The sequence below is a fragment of the Alternaria rosae genome (assembly GCF_020736505.1).
Source record: "Alternaria rosae strain MPI-PUGE-AT-0040 chromosome Unknown BKA58scaffold_1, whole genome shotgun sequence".
NCBI classification, from domain to species: domain Eukaryota; kingdom Fungi; phylum Ascomycota; class Dothideomycetes; order Pleosporales; family Pleosporaceae; genus Alternaria; species Alternaria rosae.
In genome coordinates this window covers 4,615,335-4,631,152 of record NW_025763570.1, presented here as the reverse complement: position 1 = coordinate 4,631,152, position 15,818 = coordinate 4,615,335, and the positions used below count along the sequence as shown (strand labels likewise).

The 15,818-nt window shown below is 51.7% G+C and overlaps 6 protein-coding genes across 6 annotated transcripts; 2 read left to right on the top strand and 4 right to left on the bottom strand.

The window, feature by feature from the left end:
• Nucleotides 1–640: 640 nt before the first annotated feature.
• On the bottom strand, nt 641–2,963 carry BKA58DRAFT_29830 (laccase-1 precursor). The gene is made up of 3 exons (XM_046166902.1): nt 2,621–2,963; nt 1,117–2,567; nt 641–1,062 (listed from the first exon to the last, which is right to left on the bottom strand). The coding sequence occupies exons 1-3, from the start codon at nt 2,694–2,696 to the stop codon at nt 907–909; spliced, it is 1,683 nt and encodes a 560-aa protein (XP_046031951.1). The 5' UTR covers nt 2,697–2,963; the 3' UTR covers nt 641–906.
• A 1,011-nt stretch (nt 2,964–3,974) lies between these two features.
• BKA58DRAFT_434819 (uncharacterized protein) lies at nt 3,975–4,581 on the top strand (the record flags this gene model as incomplete). Its single annotated transcript, XM_046173291.1, has 2 exons — nt 3,975–4,167; nt 4,226–4,581. 2 exons carry the CDS (start codon nt 3,975–3,977, stop codon nt 4,579–4,581), a joined length of 549 nt encoding a protein of 182 aa, XP_046031950.1.
• Nucleotides 4,582–4,792: 211 nt separating this feature from the next.
• On the bottom strand, nt 4,793–7,404 carry BKA58DRAFT_464942 (uncharacterized protein; the record flags this gene model as incomplete). Its single annotated transcript, XM_046174943.1, has 4 exons — nt 6,628–7,404; nt 5,933–6,579; nt 5,290–5,877; nt 4,793–5,237 (listed from the first exon to the last, which is right to left on the bottom strand). The coding sequence occupies exons 1-4, from the start codon at nt 7,132–7,134 to the stop codon at nt 4,793–4,795; spliced, it is 2,187 nt and encodes a 728-aa protein (XP_046031949.1). The 5' UTR covers nt 7,135–7,404.
• A 331-nt stretch (nt 7,405–7,735) lies between these two features.
• BKA58DRAFT_29762 (amino acid/polyamine transporter I) lies at nt 7,736–9,619 on the bottom strand. The gene is made up of 2 exons (XM_046166896.1): nt 9,262–9,619; nt 7,736–9,211 (listed from the first exon to the last, which is right to left on the bottom strand). Exons 1-2 carry the CDS (start codon nt 9,446–9,448, stop codon nt 7,797–7,799), a joined length of 1,602 nt encoding a protein of 533 aa, XP_046031948.1. The 5' UTR covers nt 9,449–9,619; the 3' UTR covers nt 7,736–7,796.
• Nucleotides 9,620–11,035: 1,416 nt separating this feature from the next.
• BKA58DRAFT_303690 (pectin lyase fold/virulence factor) lies at nt 11,036–12,190 on the top strand (the record flags this gene model as incomplete). Its single annotated transcript, XM_046166985.1, has 1 exon — nt 11,036–12,190. The coding sequence occupies one exon, from the start codon at nt 11,036–11,038 to the stop codon at nt 12,188–12,190; it is 1,155 nt and encodes a 384-aa protein (XP_046031947.1).
• An 836-nt stretch (nt 12,191–13,026) lies between these two features.
• On the bottom strand, nt 13,027–15,231 carry BKA58DRAFT_29774 (cytochrome P450). The gene is made up of 4 exons (XM_046166897.1): nt 14,732–15,231; nt 14,441–14,683; nt 14,073–14,394; nt 13,027–14,024 (listed from the first exon to the last, which is right to left on the bottom strand). The coding sequence occupies exons 1-4, from the start codon at nt 15,077–15,079 to the stop codon at nt 13,312–13,314; spliced, it is 1,626 nt and encodes a 541-aa protein (XP_046031946.1). The 5' UTR covers nt 15,080–15,231; the 3' UTR covers nt 13,027–13,311.
• Between the last annotated feature and the right edge of the window lie 587 nt (nt 15,232–15,818).

Here is a 15,818-nt window from a genome sequence, read left to right as displayed (position 1 = left end):
CTCGAAACCATGCAAGGCTTCATTGAAGGCCGATCAGCCATCAAACACACCACCAGCTGTACCAGTTCCAGGAGGCGGCACATATGTCCGTACAGCAGTTTGACCAGCCTGTGGAAACCTCGCTCATCGGGGCGAAAACTTGTGATACCGCAACTCTCCACGTAGCAGGCAGTAGTTCAGAGAGTGGGCCAGATTCCAAGACGAGGCCATGATGTCGTCGGCAAGGTGATGCAGCATGAGTGGTGTTTGGTGGTAGTACAGCGGCCCCAGCATTCTAATAAGTGACAAAGAGGCAAAATCGAAGGAAAAAGTATAAAACATGGGATGACCAGAGTTGGGACGCATGTCTACGTACTTGTTCGTAGGGGTCGCCATGATGGTGTAGCATGTGTGAAGGATGACGTCGCGCAATGATTCAAGAGGCGACACGAAAGATGCTGCTTAGCGGCGGGTCGCGTAAGAGCTTAGGGTTGGTTCGTGATAAGGAGGATATTGGTAAGACGGCAGCGCGGGGCTGAGGCGACGAAGTTTGGCTGATGACGGATGACGTATGTTGGAGAGCTGTGCCACAAGATATTGCAGGTACGCGCTTCCCGCTGTAGATCGAATGCCTCGATTAGATGAAACAGAACTACAAGCGCGAACACCGTCGGCATCTGGTATCCGCTTACAAGAGATCATGACACCGTGTCGGCGTTGAAGCGGGGGCCAACCTCGCGTCCAATGATGGCGAAGGCGATGATGAAGAATGGAAGTGAAGCGGGTTTCAAAAGCGCCATCAATCGCACGCACAGTTGTACTTCAAGAGTGAATGCTGATGCGTATTATGATAGCCAAGGCGCTGAACTAGCGAGCAGAGTGAGCCCAAGTCTTCCAGGGAGTCACGTGACAAAGAGTCTCCGCGCCTCATACACCAGAGTCATCTTGCAGGATACCAACAGAGCCGCTATGAGCCTTCCAACTATCGCACTGGCTCTCCAATGCATCCTTGTCGGTTATTCCTGCGATCTTATCGTACTGCTCGACGAACTGCATGGCAAAGCCCTCAGATGTGTGCCAGCCCTGTATGGATATTAGTAAAGTGTTACGAGCGTGAATGAAGAGGGGAACACTAACAATATGGCAGTGCATCAGCCACGCTCCGGGATTGTCTGTCTCGAAGGCGATGACAAGGTAGCCCGATGCTGGCAGCATAGCGGTGTCGCGGCGCGGCGGGTTATCAAGCTTGAGAGCAATGTCATCGGTGTATTCTCCCGTACCCTGGGCGATGACGAAGAAGTCATGGCCGTGCAAGTGAATTGGATGAGGTACTCCGATGTTGGTGCTGATGACTACGTAGACGAATTCGTTCTCGCGCGGTAGGTGGAAGACGGCATTGGAGGCCTCGAACGTCCTTTCTTCTCGCATAACTTGCATGAGCGTAGGATCGTCCCAGTATACGACCATGGAGGTGCTGTTGAGAGCCCATTTGAACATGTTCTCGTCGTTGCGGCCGACAGATACAGGCTCATCGGCTGTGGACGATGTTGCCCCGACAGTCTTTGGGATGTGCGGCACAAGGTTCTCGGTCTCGTCGGAGCAGCTGTCTTCGTAGTCGTATGCGGAGGTGGCCGGCGTTCCAGCCGAGCCACCGTAGTAGACTATACCGCGGATGTCGTCTTCGTTGTCGTTCTCAGAGCATGCGGACTGCGGAATAGCGCGCATCCAGAAATTTTCAACCACGTCTCCCTGATCAGCTGTTACGATGACGTCGTATCGCTGACCCATGCCGATGCTGACAACAGTAGCTTCATAGGGCTCGATGGGTACTAGATCGGATGCAATGACGGTCATGGTGTGGTTGTCGATCATGAATTTCCAGTGAGTGTCGACAGCGGCATTGACGAGGCGAATACGGTAAGAAGTTCCAGCTGTGAAGGAGACGTTGTAACGATGGCCGCCGTCTCCAAAGGTATTGGTACCGTTAATCAAGCCATTGTCGAGAACTGGCGGGCCATCCATTTCGGCGGACAGGTAGAGCTCATCAACCGTCTGGTGGTCCCAGTCGTTGAGGAAAAGCATACCCAAGTCCTCGTCGTAATTCGCCGTTGCAGGTCCATTGATGACGATGCCACCAAAAACGCCCTGCCACGCCTGAAGCGCGAAATGCGAGTGATACCAAGTCGACCCGTGCTGGGTAGCCCTCCAGGTGTAAGTCATTGACTCGCCTGGTGCGGTTGGGCATTGGGTGATGGAGCTCACACCATCCTGATCGTTTGTGTTCTTCTGCCAAAGACCGTGGAAGTGTATGCTGGTGCCGTTGTTCGATGACGTAAGGGAGTTGGTCACATGAACAACGACCATGTCGCCCCAGTCTGCGATGAGCGTCGGTCCTGGTATGGAGCCATTGATGGCCATCGCCGTCCTGGATACGCCATCAGGCGCTACAACAACATCGGTGAGTTCGAGCCAGTACTCGCGGGTCACGCCAGTGTCTGGAATCTCGATGGACGCGTCGGTATCGATGGAGTGATCGCACCACTCCGAGCGGGTGGAAGCAGTGTTGCCATCGCATGCTCTTCTCGGCACTGAAAATAGTTTAGGCGACGTTGCTTCTGCATGAGAATGAGGTGCAACTTACTCAAGTTCGAAACGAAAGGCGAAGAGGCCGCAAAGCCAGTCAAGGCTGCAAGACCGAAAGCGCCTCGTAACAACATGATGCAAATGTCTGAAAGGCGTTTGGTACTCGGAGGAAAATGATACGTAGAGATAACGAGCAATGACCGCGTAACGAGTGAAAGTGAGTTCTAAAGCGAGTGACAAGATACGAAAGACTCTAGAAAGAAGCTCCCAAAGAGTGATCTGAGCTCAGTCAAACGAATGTAAAGACAAGCTGATGATGCTGCATGGCTCAACCCTTCGTTCCCTTTATGTCGCCCTCGCATCCTACATTCATAGTCTGTCTTATCTGAGAGATCTATTAGGGGCATCACCTGTGCAGTCTCCAACGATTCAACGACGTCATGATAATATCGAAATCGTCGCTCGTGCTCTTCTTTCGTGATGCTCCGTAGATAGTCTCATCGTTTATCGTGGGTCAAGACTACCTTGATCCCTACACCAAACTTCGGAGGCCCCTTAGGGCGTTACTTGGCGCAAGTAGGCCTGCTGCTCGGCGATCTGCTAGCGGTATCGTGCATCTATAAACGGCGTGGGGTTACTGAGTAGTATGCGCGAAGTCTACCGGTGCATCAGGTGAGCCCCCGCTCGATCGGTGTTATTTCCAATGCATTATCGGGTGTTGGGAAAATCTTCACGCATGGTCGGAGTTTGCTGACTCGAGAATCGGAGGAAGGAAGCGCCGCAGAAGGGCCGTTGATGGTGACAGGTCGGCGCGCCGTTGTTGCTGGGTTGTACCAAGTACTCAGTGGAGTGCGGTACATCAACTGGATTAGACAAACTCTTCAAATATCCACTCGGAAACGGGTAGAATCCGCGTCCAAACGGTTCGATCGGTACCTAGAGGAATACGCGACAGTGGGGACAACAAGCATTCTCTAGCTTGAGCTTGGCAGTGCCAAAAATAAGACCCGCTCCGACTCGCACTACGTGTCGCATCTGTGCTTTGAGTGGCTGAGGTTACGTTCCGCCTGGGCATTGAAACAAGTGAATTCAGGCAGCATGTAACCCTCGATAGCGCAGTTTACACTGTACGAGAGCGGGTCCTTGTAGCCCTTCGGAGACGTCCCAATGTAGTATACCAAGAGATACGGTTTCCACTCGAGGCGTCATGAATACACGTGGAGACGTCGTAATGCATCTGAGTCGCTCAGGAGACTGTAGAGATGGAGACTGACTCAGCCGATGTATCGAGTGTAATAAGGACATTCGGACTGTTCATTGTTAGCTGTTGCAACCACTTTCTACATGCTTGCTGCATTTCTGACGCTCGTTTAATATTCTTCAACGTACACTCTTTAATCATGCATATCGCCATGCGCAGCGCACTGCTGGCTCTGCTCCCGCTCGCGGTCTTGGGTGCCCGCAAGCGCGATGTCGCTTCCACGCCTTTCCAGTTGTATGCGTACAGCGAAGACATTGGTGGCTTTCCACTCTTTTATGCCGATGGTCTTGCATACGTCGGAGAGCCAGCTCTTTCCAACAGCACTGATGCTGCTGTCGTAACCTGTAAGTTTGGCTTCTTTGAGCTATGGCGCACCCAAGTCCATCCCACTAACAGACATAGTCACAATCGATGTCAACAAGCACTTCATTGGAAACCCCAACACTACCACCGCTACTGGTAAACCCACATGGTCGAACGCAGCTCTATTCGTTCCTTCGTCATCATCGACCGACGGGCGCGTGGGCTTTCTCCCATCCAACAACGGCACTGGCAACACTACGACTCAAACCCTGGGCTTCGCTTTCTACGGTTCCACAGTTATGTTGTATGATGAAGATGGTACGGTTGCCACTTCATTCTACGGCATGAAGGCTGAGAACGGCGTGTATGAGTTGCATTGGAACGACACGGAAGGCAAGGTGCCTTTGACGCTTCGGAGCATGGCGCCTAGCAATGAAGCGTCGAAGCGACGATGAATAGGATGTTGTTGCGGCGTGAAGGAGTCTCGCAGAGTTACCGTCCTAATAGATTTTAGGCAGGGAAGCTGTGGGTAGTAGTAGTCCAATGTCAGCGTGATCGCTCAAAGACCGGTTTGCTACTCCAGAGCTGATATTTTACATTGCCAATCCACTCCATTCCTCTCGCAGGTTGTCAATGATCGACTTCTCAACAATGCCTACCCGCGACTCAATGCTCACAAAAGCTGTAGGTCGCCCTCCGCCATCCTTTCTCTGCGGTCTGGACAAATGCACCCCTTTCCTGCATAAGCTTTTTACGATGCTCACTTGCCTCTTGCAACCCCATAGGAAGGGAGTGCTTGGCTTCTTCGAAATATTCGCGCACATAGTTCATGAGCTCTTCAGGCAGTCGACCTTCCGTAGTGACAGAAGGACTTGCGAGTCCCTTCTCGGCTAGCAGGTTGATGAGGTCTGGGGGAAGTTTGGATAGCGCTTCTTGACGCGTCTTGTCGCTTGATCCAAGTAACGAGTCGAGGTACCAGTCCATCTGTTGAGGCGGAATATTCGCCGTAGAGATGATGCGCTTCGTAGGATCGACAAGCCAAAGTGCGATAAAGCGACGATGCCCGGCCTTTGTAGGATCGATGAGACTAAACGGAGAAACACGATGTTGACTAGTATACGTTAGCCAAAGGCCGTGTCAGGGCAGAATTTTGACCGACTTACAAGACATTGGGGAAAGCCAGCAGCCGACCTTCGCGCGTTTGTACGTTCCCATAATTCTGCAGACATGGCGAATTCCCACATCCAAAGCCAGTACCGTACACGTGCTCCATCCAGTGATAACGGTCTTGTCCAACGTCGAAACCCTGGTCATCCTGCAGGTAAGCAGACGTCTGCATGCGGAATGAGAGGCTGTTGTCAGTGATGTTATCGCTGTCCAGGTAGTACAGCGCAGTTGCGCAGATGTTTTCGTTCATCTGCCCCTCGATGTGCCATCCGCCCAGAGGAAAGTCCGGCTTCTCAGGCGTGAGTTCAATCGAGGCCATCTTGACAATGATCTGAAGTCCCGAATCGCGAAATTTATCGGCAAGACGCTTGCCTGGTTGTGGTGCGTAGGATATGTCGTTGAAGGGAATGGGATGTATACGAGGTTTGCGGACAAACTTCCACTTGGCTTCCAGCAGTCCTTCTTGGCGGTCCTCATCGTTATCGTAGTAATCCTCGTACCCTTCTTCCTCTAGGTCTGATTCGCTGGCTTCTACATCAGCACAGTCTTCCTTGTGGGGCGTCCAATTCTCTTCGTTCTCGTCACTACGCAAGCGAAGTATCAGCAGCCGTAAATCTCTAAGACATTACCGTGACTTACTCGGGATTCTCAGGTTTACCGGTGCGAGTTTCCATACGACCGGCCCCTTCAAACTTGTGGTAGCCGACTGCAAACCTCAAACACTGATCCCACATGGGTATGGATGTCTCGACCAGCTTTTCGATGGTACGATATATGTCGGAATATCTCGTAGGGTGAAGATTGTTGATGTAGCTGGTAAATTTGACAGACCCATCATCCTGAAAAGCCACATTGGCCGGCAGCCATTGGTACTGATTCGACCAGTACTCCGGCGGGATGTCGCTGCCTCCAACGCTATAACTATGTCGGTTTTGCGCTGTGGTCGTTTCGAGCCCCTGCTGAGGGACGACCTCGCCCTTACCAGCCCAGCGCTCTACAGCGTCCGTCACACCAACCTGCTCCTCACGAAAGCCAGAACTGCGCCCATATACCAAAGGGTACATAGATGGATGTACCAGATCTTGCACCATATTATTCGAGTTGGGATGCCAATCAGGAGATGCAGTGTGGTCTAACTTGAGCTTGTCAAAAGCTTGGCGAAGCTTGGCGTGTAGCTCGCCTGTAACGAGCGTGTCAGACTTGGCTACGGAAGCGCTTGCGTCGAGAGAAGGAATGATGCCCGATTGTTCGAAATACTTTGCTTTGCTGCGAAGCTCTTGAACACACCACATAGCGTTAGTAATGAAGACTATTTGGAAGCAAGAGTAACGTACAGTATCGAATGTAGCTTCATCCAGGATATTTTCGAGTATGCAAGACTGACTATCGTTGTGAAGCTCGAGCCGGTCATCGTCGTGGGTCCAATGCTGTCTCTTCGCAGCGGTAGCCAGGTGCCAAAAGTGTCCGTCAGGAATGGCGAGGGCCTCTTTACGCCACTTGGCAACAATTTCATCGTCAAAGACCTTCTTATGCCAGTCGGGCTTGTCGGTGAGCTTTTCCAAAACATCCATCACGGCAAGCTCTCGCACAGGGATGATCTCTGATTCGCTTCCATAGGCATTGTGGTGGGAGCCGATCGGATAGAAGCCGTAGTTGCTCCATTCCCAATTGCGAAGAGGTAGTCCGAATCCAGGATATTCGTTCATGGCTTTGCCAGAAGTCTCAGTCATTGTTGTCGTTGAGCGAGTCAAGAGCTGTGATCTCATGAACTCCGTGTTGATGCCGCGCCGGGATGGGGCGTGAATTCTCATCGCTTTATACAAATGAAGATTGATGATCATGTCGCAGGACCGCCAAGTTTTTGGTGCGCTAGCGCAGGCAACTTCGTGCTGCCTGAGCTATTAGAGCGAAATAGAGCGAAATGGGGTCTTTGGCGTATTGGAGGCCTAGCCTTTACCCGTCGAGGATGCGCCACGGACACGAACGGAACTACACGACAGGGAATCGGCGTCTCGTGCCATCGATGCGTTGCAACGATGATGTTCGCTTGAGCAGAATGGCATCAGTGCAGGTATGTCGTCTAGCTTTGGGCGTAGGGTGAAATGTGAAGCTGATGTCTGCGAGTCAATCGTGTAGAGTTGGCAGCACTGTCGCGTCACGCGTTCCGAGGTCTGTGCGTCACCAGCTCCACCGCAGGGGCTGGAATGTCTTGGCGCCGTCGCAAAACGTCTGTTACATACAGCACACCTACTTTTGGCTTTTCTGTCGAAGACCTTCGCGATCAAGCCATTGTCTGCGCTCCTTAGCAATATTCCTGGAAAGTTCAACGAAATATTTGATCGCAGGCACCAATGTACCGAGGGAACGCACGCAGAAGAATGAATCACGCATACGATGAAAGCAAGTTCACACCGATGCATGCACGGCTATTACAATATCTACAGAAGGACGCCGCGACCACGGCCAAATGTATCGGTATGATATGCATCGAGGACCAGCTTGCTCAATCGTGCTTAGTGTATACCTTCACATACTTCACATGCTCATTACCCTCAGCATCTTCATAGCGTTCACTGACGATCTTGTATCCTCCAAGCTTCGGCCAAATTTTCGTCCAGCAGAGCCAGTAGAATCCACCAAGCAGTAGAACGCTGACACCAACAACCGGGAATACGTAGTATGGGTAGCCGTCTGCATTCCAATCGCCATCCGGAGGAATGAAGGGGACCAGCGCGAGGAAGATGTTTGCGGCCAGATAGAGAACGGCAATGGGAAGATAGGTGTGCCATGGCGACTCCCAGCGTTCGCGCTTCGAGTAGTGTAGGTAGATGAGACCGGCAGTGACGAAGCCGTTGATCCATGCACCGGGGTATGTATACAGATCAGTGATGAAGTTGTAAGCAGGACCAGCCGGAGGCGCAAGCAGTACGATGACCGTAATCAGCCAATGTAGGAACAAGGCTGTCGCCGGCGAATTGAATGGTTTGTTTGATGCCCAAAATCTGCTCCACGGAAGTAGACCCTCTTTTGCGAACTCCTGGTTGAGGCGCGAATGGGCAAAACTGACGGCGAGCACGTTGCCCAAATTACTGAGGGCAACGAAAGCGGGAAGACTACGCGCTCCAGCACTGTTGCCAAAAACGTTGCGGAAAAAGAGACCGGCAACAATCACCTCACTCTTCGCAAGATCGGATTTCGGAATTGCAGCGAAGTAAGCCACATTCGCGAGGACGTACAAGACGGTAGTCCCCCCAATTGCCAGGGGCGCAGACCAGGCAAGGGTTTTCTTCGGGTTCCGAATTTCGCCCAACACATAGTTGGCATTCTCCCAGCCTTTGTAGGAGTAAATGATACGCAATAGAGCTTGGCAGTATGCATAGGCACCGCCGCCACCATAGCCATCACCGACTTCCAGCGCGAATGCGTTGTCAAAGTTGTGCGGCTGTTCGATCTTCAGATGACCAGCCAAAGCAGCAAAACCCGAGAAGACAATGAAGAGCAGTATGAAAACCTTGAAAACGCCGAGGACGCTGAAAAGGCGGATACCCCATTTTGGAAACGTGGCATGGAGTCCGACCGAGAAGGTGACACAAGCGACGGCTATACCACGCGCCGCCCAGCCATCGGGTGCTTCCGAACCAGCAGCGAACAGCACGTAGCGACCGAAAGCGAGAGAGTTGCCAGAAGAAAATCCAAGCAACAGCATCTGCGCAGCAAGAACGCATGTTGCAACGTATTTGGGGTGACGGTAGACGCGCTCCAGATAGTTCTTTTCGCCGCCTGAACGTGGGATTGCGAGACCGAATTCCAGAAACACGGATAGCCCGCAGAATGTGAGAATGCCGCCAATAATCCACAGGAAAAGTGACACACCGACGGATCCTGTTGCTGCGAAGATACCGGAAGGAGTCGAGAAGACTGTAACAAGTAAGCATCCAACCAAGCTAAGGAGCGTGAAGAGAACATACTACCGGTACCAATCATCTTGTTCAGAATGACAAAGACGGTCGCCGTGTAACCTAGCTTTTGAGAATCGTCGTAGACATAGGCATTATCTTCTTGTACGCTGCCATCTTCGTAGACCGGTGGGGAAGGCGAGGTTTCATCATTGGTGTACCGCGCAACCTTCGCGTCGTCGTCAGCGCTTGTGGCCATGCTTGGGTTTTGCTAGAAGCACCAGTGGCACAAATAGCTCGCGTCGAGTTGGTGATCGAAACACAGCCGCAAGGGTCGTTGGTAGCGGTTTGCGCAGAAGATGGACGATTACGCAGTGGCCGGGATCCTGTAGGGTCATATAACCGTTTGCAATGGCGCGATAACATGGTCGTAGCATGCCACGCGAATTAAATTGCGAATGCACTCCTTCCATGTCGCGATCAGCAAGCGCTGCAACATTGCGAGCCTTGAGTTGCTTGTGGTGTCCAAAGCTGGTCGCTCCCAAGAACCCTGAACAGGAAGGTGAAGCAAGTCGCTGGTTGGAATGTCTTGGAACATCCTCTCAACGATGCGCAGAAAAGACAAGGGCGATGTCGTGATCGCTGGGCATTATTAGCCTACCACCAACGCACTGGGCGCGTACTGAATACTTCGAACTGCATTTCAGTGCGCTCGATATTCGTTTTCTTACGCCTCCGGAATCTTGTGGAGCGTAAGCGGCCGACTTCATGAGTGTCCTGAGCGCAAAATCGACCATGTATGGAGAGTACTGTCGCTGGAAGTCAAATTCTGCTCACAGAAGCAAATGTGCAAGATGCGACGAGGGCTTCAGGCGGTGAACAATCGAGAGTGGACGCAGCTTGCTCATGCGGTTGTAGGTTGAAAGCAGCTGGTCAGACCTTCGCGTGTCTCCTGCCAAATCTCGGAACTCCCGGTAATGTAATTTCCGGTTTGGCGCCGGTAATATCTCGAGGGCCTCACGAGCTTACACTTCTTCAACACCACAGGCGGCTTGCTCTTTCGAAGACCCAAGTTCATACCCCAAATTTGAGATAGCGCACAAAAATGCTCGGCTCTAAAAACTTTACGAATGTCTTCGTCGCGACTACAATGTTGGCTGGACTCCTGCAAGCGGTACCTAGCTGGAACGGAATCAACATCGCATCACTTTGAAGCGCTTGCGATGCAGCTCAGCTTCGACGTTCGTATAGGCATCAATGTCTGCTACTCTGGCTACCACCGCAGTTTCATCTCATGCCGCCTTCAGTCCACGATCTTATGCGCCGTTGCACCATCTAAACAAGCCTCAGTAAGCTCTGTGCTGAAGCTTGACCGACGCCACGGAAGCCTCGCGGGCGACACAGAACAAGCCTATATAACGACGTTTGACTATGGCTCATTATTCACTCCTTTCATCGGTTTGCCGGCTGTTCTGACGATGTGAGATCATTTCCGAGGCTCGTTAGTGATCGGCTTAATTGGTGGATAATGTTCTTCCATCTTCCCCACGTTCTCCGGATCTCTCCAGGTGGATACTCCCCGCGCTCGACATGCCTGGTAATGATGCTGATTGGAGGCATTGAACGGATAATTGATACTAGAGGCGCACTTGCGGCTGATGATGGTGCTCAGGGCACAACGGTAACCGGGCATTGCGGATGTCTTGAGCCACATGGGAATCCCAACCCCAGGAGTGCGGATACGATGAGTTGATATAAAGTGCAGGCCAAGCCTCAGTCCGCCAAAAAAAAAAAAAAAAAGGCGCGCATGCTTTTTCGGGCCGTGAGGAAACTTCAAACTTTCACCATGCATTGGATTACACTCCTCCTTGGCCTGTTCGAGGCCTGCGCTGCTGTATCGACTGTCAACCGCAAAGCGTGCCAGTATCCGACAAAGAAGCCACTGGACGGTTGCCCTCAGAACACGATCCTGGTTGGTCCTGGTCGCAACTTCTCTACAATTCAGTCCGCAGTACTCAGCTTACCAAACGACACTACGCCCCATCACATCTTGGTCCTTCCTGGAAACTATACTGAGCAAGTAAACGTCACTCGGCCAGGTCCCGTTTACCTTTTTGGTCAAACGAAAGCGCCCAATGACCAAAGCAAGAACACTGTCAATGTGATATGGCGCAATGCAACTGGAGCTGGCCTGTCAACATTGGACAACGCCTATACTTCCGTCCTCACTGTTGCGCCAACCTTCAACGCGAGTAAGACTGGAACCGGGCCAACCGGTGATCCCGTACCTGCCGGTACACCATTCGGAAACACCGACTTTCGCGCATACAACATAGATTTCAGCAACTTGTACGCACCCTACTCCGCCGGTCCAGCCCTGGCAGTCTCAGTGAGCTATGCGAACACCGGTTTCTACTACTGCGGATTCTACTCGTACCAAGACACCGTGTACGTCGGCAAACTAGGCAACGCGTACTTTTACAAGAACGAGATAGCAGGACAAACAGACTTCTTCTACGGTTTCGGCACGGCGTGGATTCAGTCCAGTCTCGTTTCCCTTCGTAACTGTGGCGGCGGCATCACAGCATGGAAGGGTACCAACACAACCTTTGTCAACAAATACGGCGTCTACATCCACGACTCCGACGTGAAGAAAGCCAATTCTTCCCTTTCCATAACTGGCCAGTGCGCGTTGGGTCGCCCTTGGAACGCTCAACATCGCTCCATCTTCGCAAACTGCTATCTGGATGATTCGATCCAGCCCAACGGGTACATCAAGTGGGGAGCTACGGATCCAAGGGTGAACTTCAATACTACGATGGCAGAGTACAAGGACTACGGGCCTGGGTGGAATGAGACTGCGCGGCTGGCGAGTAATGTGAGCATTGTCATGGATCGGAAGCAGTATGAGCCGTATTCGACGCTGGACAAGGTGTTTCAGTACCCGTTTTCGGGTGAATTTGGGAACACGGCATGGATTGATAGACATCCAGAGAGGTGAGGTGGATAGGATAGTAGGGATTTAAACAATACAAGTTCAATGAGGGTTATTCCGGATTTCTATGGTATTCTCTATCTACAGGTCCAGGACTATGATGGACATGCCATGGAAAGCATATAAATATACCGAGCTCTATCATTCTCGATACGCCGTGGTTGGCCTGCGACCTCCACATGCCAAAGAAAAGCAATCGTTTCGCTCCGGTCGGATTACGGTACTTGTCAATGCCGTCCTGTTACTAATCAGAACCACTTGAACCTCCTCCCGCATTGAGTACCTATTCAAGTAAGTGACCAACATCTATCAGCTTGATCTCGCCCACTTACAGTTCACGTCAGCACAGCCACCGTTCTTTTCTATACTCGTATCGCAACCAGGGCAGGGCTTTGGTCAGCCACTTGCTAGTTCACAAAGACTGTTCTTCTTCCTCGATACGGTCTTTGATGCGGTATTGGTAGGCTTCACACAACTCGCCTTTATGGTACGGTCGACCGCAAGGCACGCAGGCGAGTGCTCAATACTTATGACACTTACATGTGTCTTCTTCCCCATCCCCCTCTGGACTATTGTCGTGGAGCTGTCCGGCACCACAATTTCGAGCTAGACACCAGCGCCACTTATCATCGTGGTTCCGCTCTAATTGTTCGAATTTCGCATACATGGCTTCGGTGGTGGCAATTTTAATGTTGATAGCTCTCATAATAGCCGTACACTCGGGAAACCCTATTCCCAACGAAGCCTTTCCATCGGTGGTAATCGTGATTTGCGCGTTTTTGATACAAAAGTCGACATGCTTCTGAAGACATGCTTTGCAGGTGTTTATGCGATGGTCGCACTCGGCGGAAGGATTGTAGTTTGGGAAGAGTTTATTCATTCTATTGTGACCACACGTTGCGCATTCGTAGCGGACGTGTGACATCTGCTCCTGGCTTCTTACTGGGGTTGACAGTGGGTTGTTTACTTGAGATTATCGTGCGAGAACGGACTGATATCGAAAATGAAGGCTTTTCACCTTCAGAAACTACATCTACTAGAAGGGAAAGGAAGAAGCAAACGTGTTCTTGGAATACGCCATGTAAGCAGAACAAACGAGGCAGAGAGTCTTCCACCTTCTCGCAGCTTCATGTCGTCTTCGCAGCATTATCATACTCCTTCCAAATCAAGCCCTCAGGCAAAACCTTCCACTGCTCCTCCCCATCCAGCAAACTCCCCATCTTCTCCCACTCCTCCCTCACAACCCTAACCCTCCCCTCATCCCTCGGCACAATCCTCGCTGGAAAAGGTCTCGGCTGAACCAACATACCCTCCGTCAAATCATTCGGATCAGGCATAAAAACACCGCCATCCGCATGTTTACCAGGATGAAACTCAAACGCCCACACTAACCGCGCAATAGCTAGAAACAGCGACCGCTCCGCAATATGCATACCCTGACATAACCTCCTCCCCGCACCAAAAAGAAAATGATCCCGCTTCGACGCATCCGCGTTATTCGCCGCTTCCGCCGCAGTCTGGCTATCATGAAAATACCGCTGCGGGTCAAAGCGGCGCGGATCAGGATGACGTGCCGGGTCATTGTGAATCGCCCATACATTCCACATCACACCCGCGCCCTTTGGTATCTTATACCCCATGTACTCGTCATCGCGGATCACAGCATGTGGGACACCGAGGATGGCTGTAGGCATCCAGCGCATGCTTTCTTTGACGCAGCCGCGAATGTAGGGCAGGTTTGGCGCGTCTTCGAGTGTGGGGAAGCGGGGGCCACAGATGCGGTCAAGTTCTTCTCGGGCGGCGGCTGCGACGGAGGGGAAGAGAATCATTGCTTGGATGACTTTGGGGGGTTAGTGCAATTCTGGTGGGTGTAGGGTAGTTTACGCACAGGCAATGAGTGTTGCGGATGTAGTGTCCGATCCAGCTTCCAGCAAAGAACCGCTCACGTAGCCGGCGAGCTCGTCTGAAAAGTTTTCTTCGTCTTGCGCGCGGACGAGATCGACGCAGAAGCAGGGTTTGCTAGTTCCGTTCTTGATTGCTTTCTTTACGTTTAGCCAGTGGCCGACGTATAGCTCGCTCTCTTTGTCGTGTAGTTCTTTCGCATATTTCCGTAGGGGAAGTGCAAAATCGGGTAACGAACGCAGTGTTGGGAATAGATCGAGAAGTCCCGCTGTAGTCTCACCCATGAGTTCGGAAAACTTCTCGAAACCCTGAGGTGGTGTTAGAGAGATGAGAGGGTCTCAGAATGCGACTCACCGAGTAGAGTTGTTTCAGCTTGGGGTCATCGATACTTGTAGTGCGAAACCCGAAGATCATCTGCGTCGTTAAAGAATTCGTGTAACGACGAATGTGGTCAATGAAGAGATCTGGACTGTCCAAGAAGCCGACAAGCATCGCTTTGTTCTCCAACTCTTGATATGGGACGTATGTCCGCGCCGCCTTAATATTAAGGTTATTGTGAACAATCTTTCGAATCATGCGCCATGTATCGCCGTACGGCTACCTCAATCAGCTTAATAACGAACTGTCATTATCGGAGAAGCTTACCATGAGTAGCATCCGAAATCCATTGCTCACAATCTGACCAAGATACATATCCGGACGCGACGAATATATCCCACTTCGTTTATCAAGCAGATCCTTCACAGCTTGGTCCGACGACAACACGATCATCACCTTTGTACCCAGAATGAGCGAGTACACAGGACCGTATTCTTCGGCCCACTTTTGGAACTGGAGATGCGGCTTTTCTTTGGGCATCAAGTGCAGGTTTCCTATCATGGGAAGCGTCGGTGGGCCTGGGGGGTAGTTGGCGGGCCTGCGACCGACGCTGCGGAGGCTGTAGACAGCTACGGCTACCAAGGCAGTTAGTAGAGCGTAAAGTGTGAGCGACATGATGACGTGGAAGGAGCGTTGAACGATTGCAGAATGCTTCAAGACTGCCGTAGGAGCCAAACAACAAGGAGTCTTCAATGCCAAAGCAACCTTCCTGCGAGGGGCTTGTCTTATGTTCCGACCCAAATCATCGGTCAAGCATCTTCTTCATGCAAAGTCCGGCATCAGTTATCTTCTCCACATAGTAAGCTCTGTCCAATTCGCTCATCTTCTCTCCAAAGGAGGCTGCAGTCATCGACATGGTAATATACAGGGGACGGGTGAGCTCCACTGCCGATGGTCGAAGTCTGCATCCACTAGACGGTTGGGGCAGGTAGCCGAGACTCATCCTTGTAGCGCTGACATACCTCTTGACCTTGGATGTACCTTTCCGGCGAGATGCTGCGAACAGGTTTGATATGCCTCCATGCTCGCGCGGGGCATGCATATGCGGTGCTTGGCCACACAGAGACTTTTTGTCGTTCATCTGGGTATGCTGCAGCTTCGTCAATCTCTTTTCACCTCTTGACCCCCATGCACCGAGCTCCTCCATCGCTTCAATACATCATCAGAAAAAGACGCAGCTTCTTGAAATGCGGTATTACATTTGTTGTATCAAACAGATTCAACCATCTAGACAGGAAATATGTCATAACCAGAAGACTGCGGGAGATGGACGATGAGGAAGAAGGAAAATGTATGCACTATACACAAGACGACGAGGGGGAGTATGCAACCCGTCTCACCCCTGTTCCCCAGT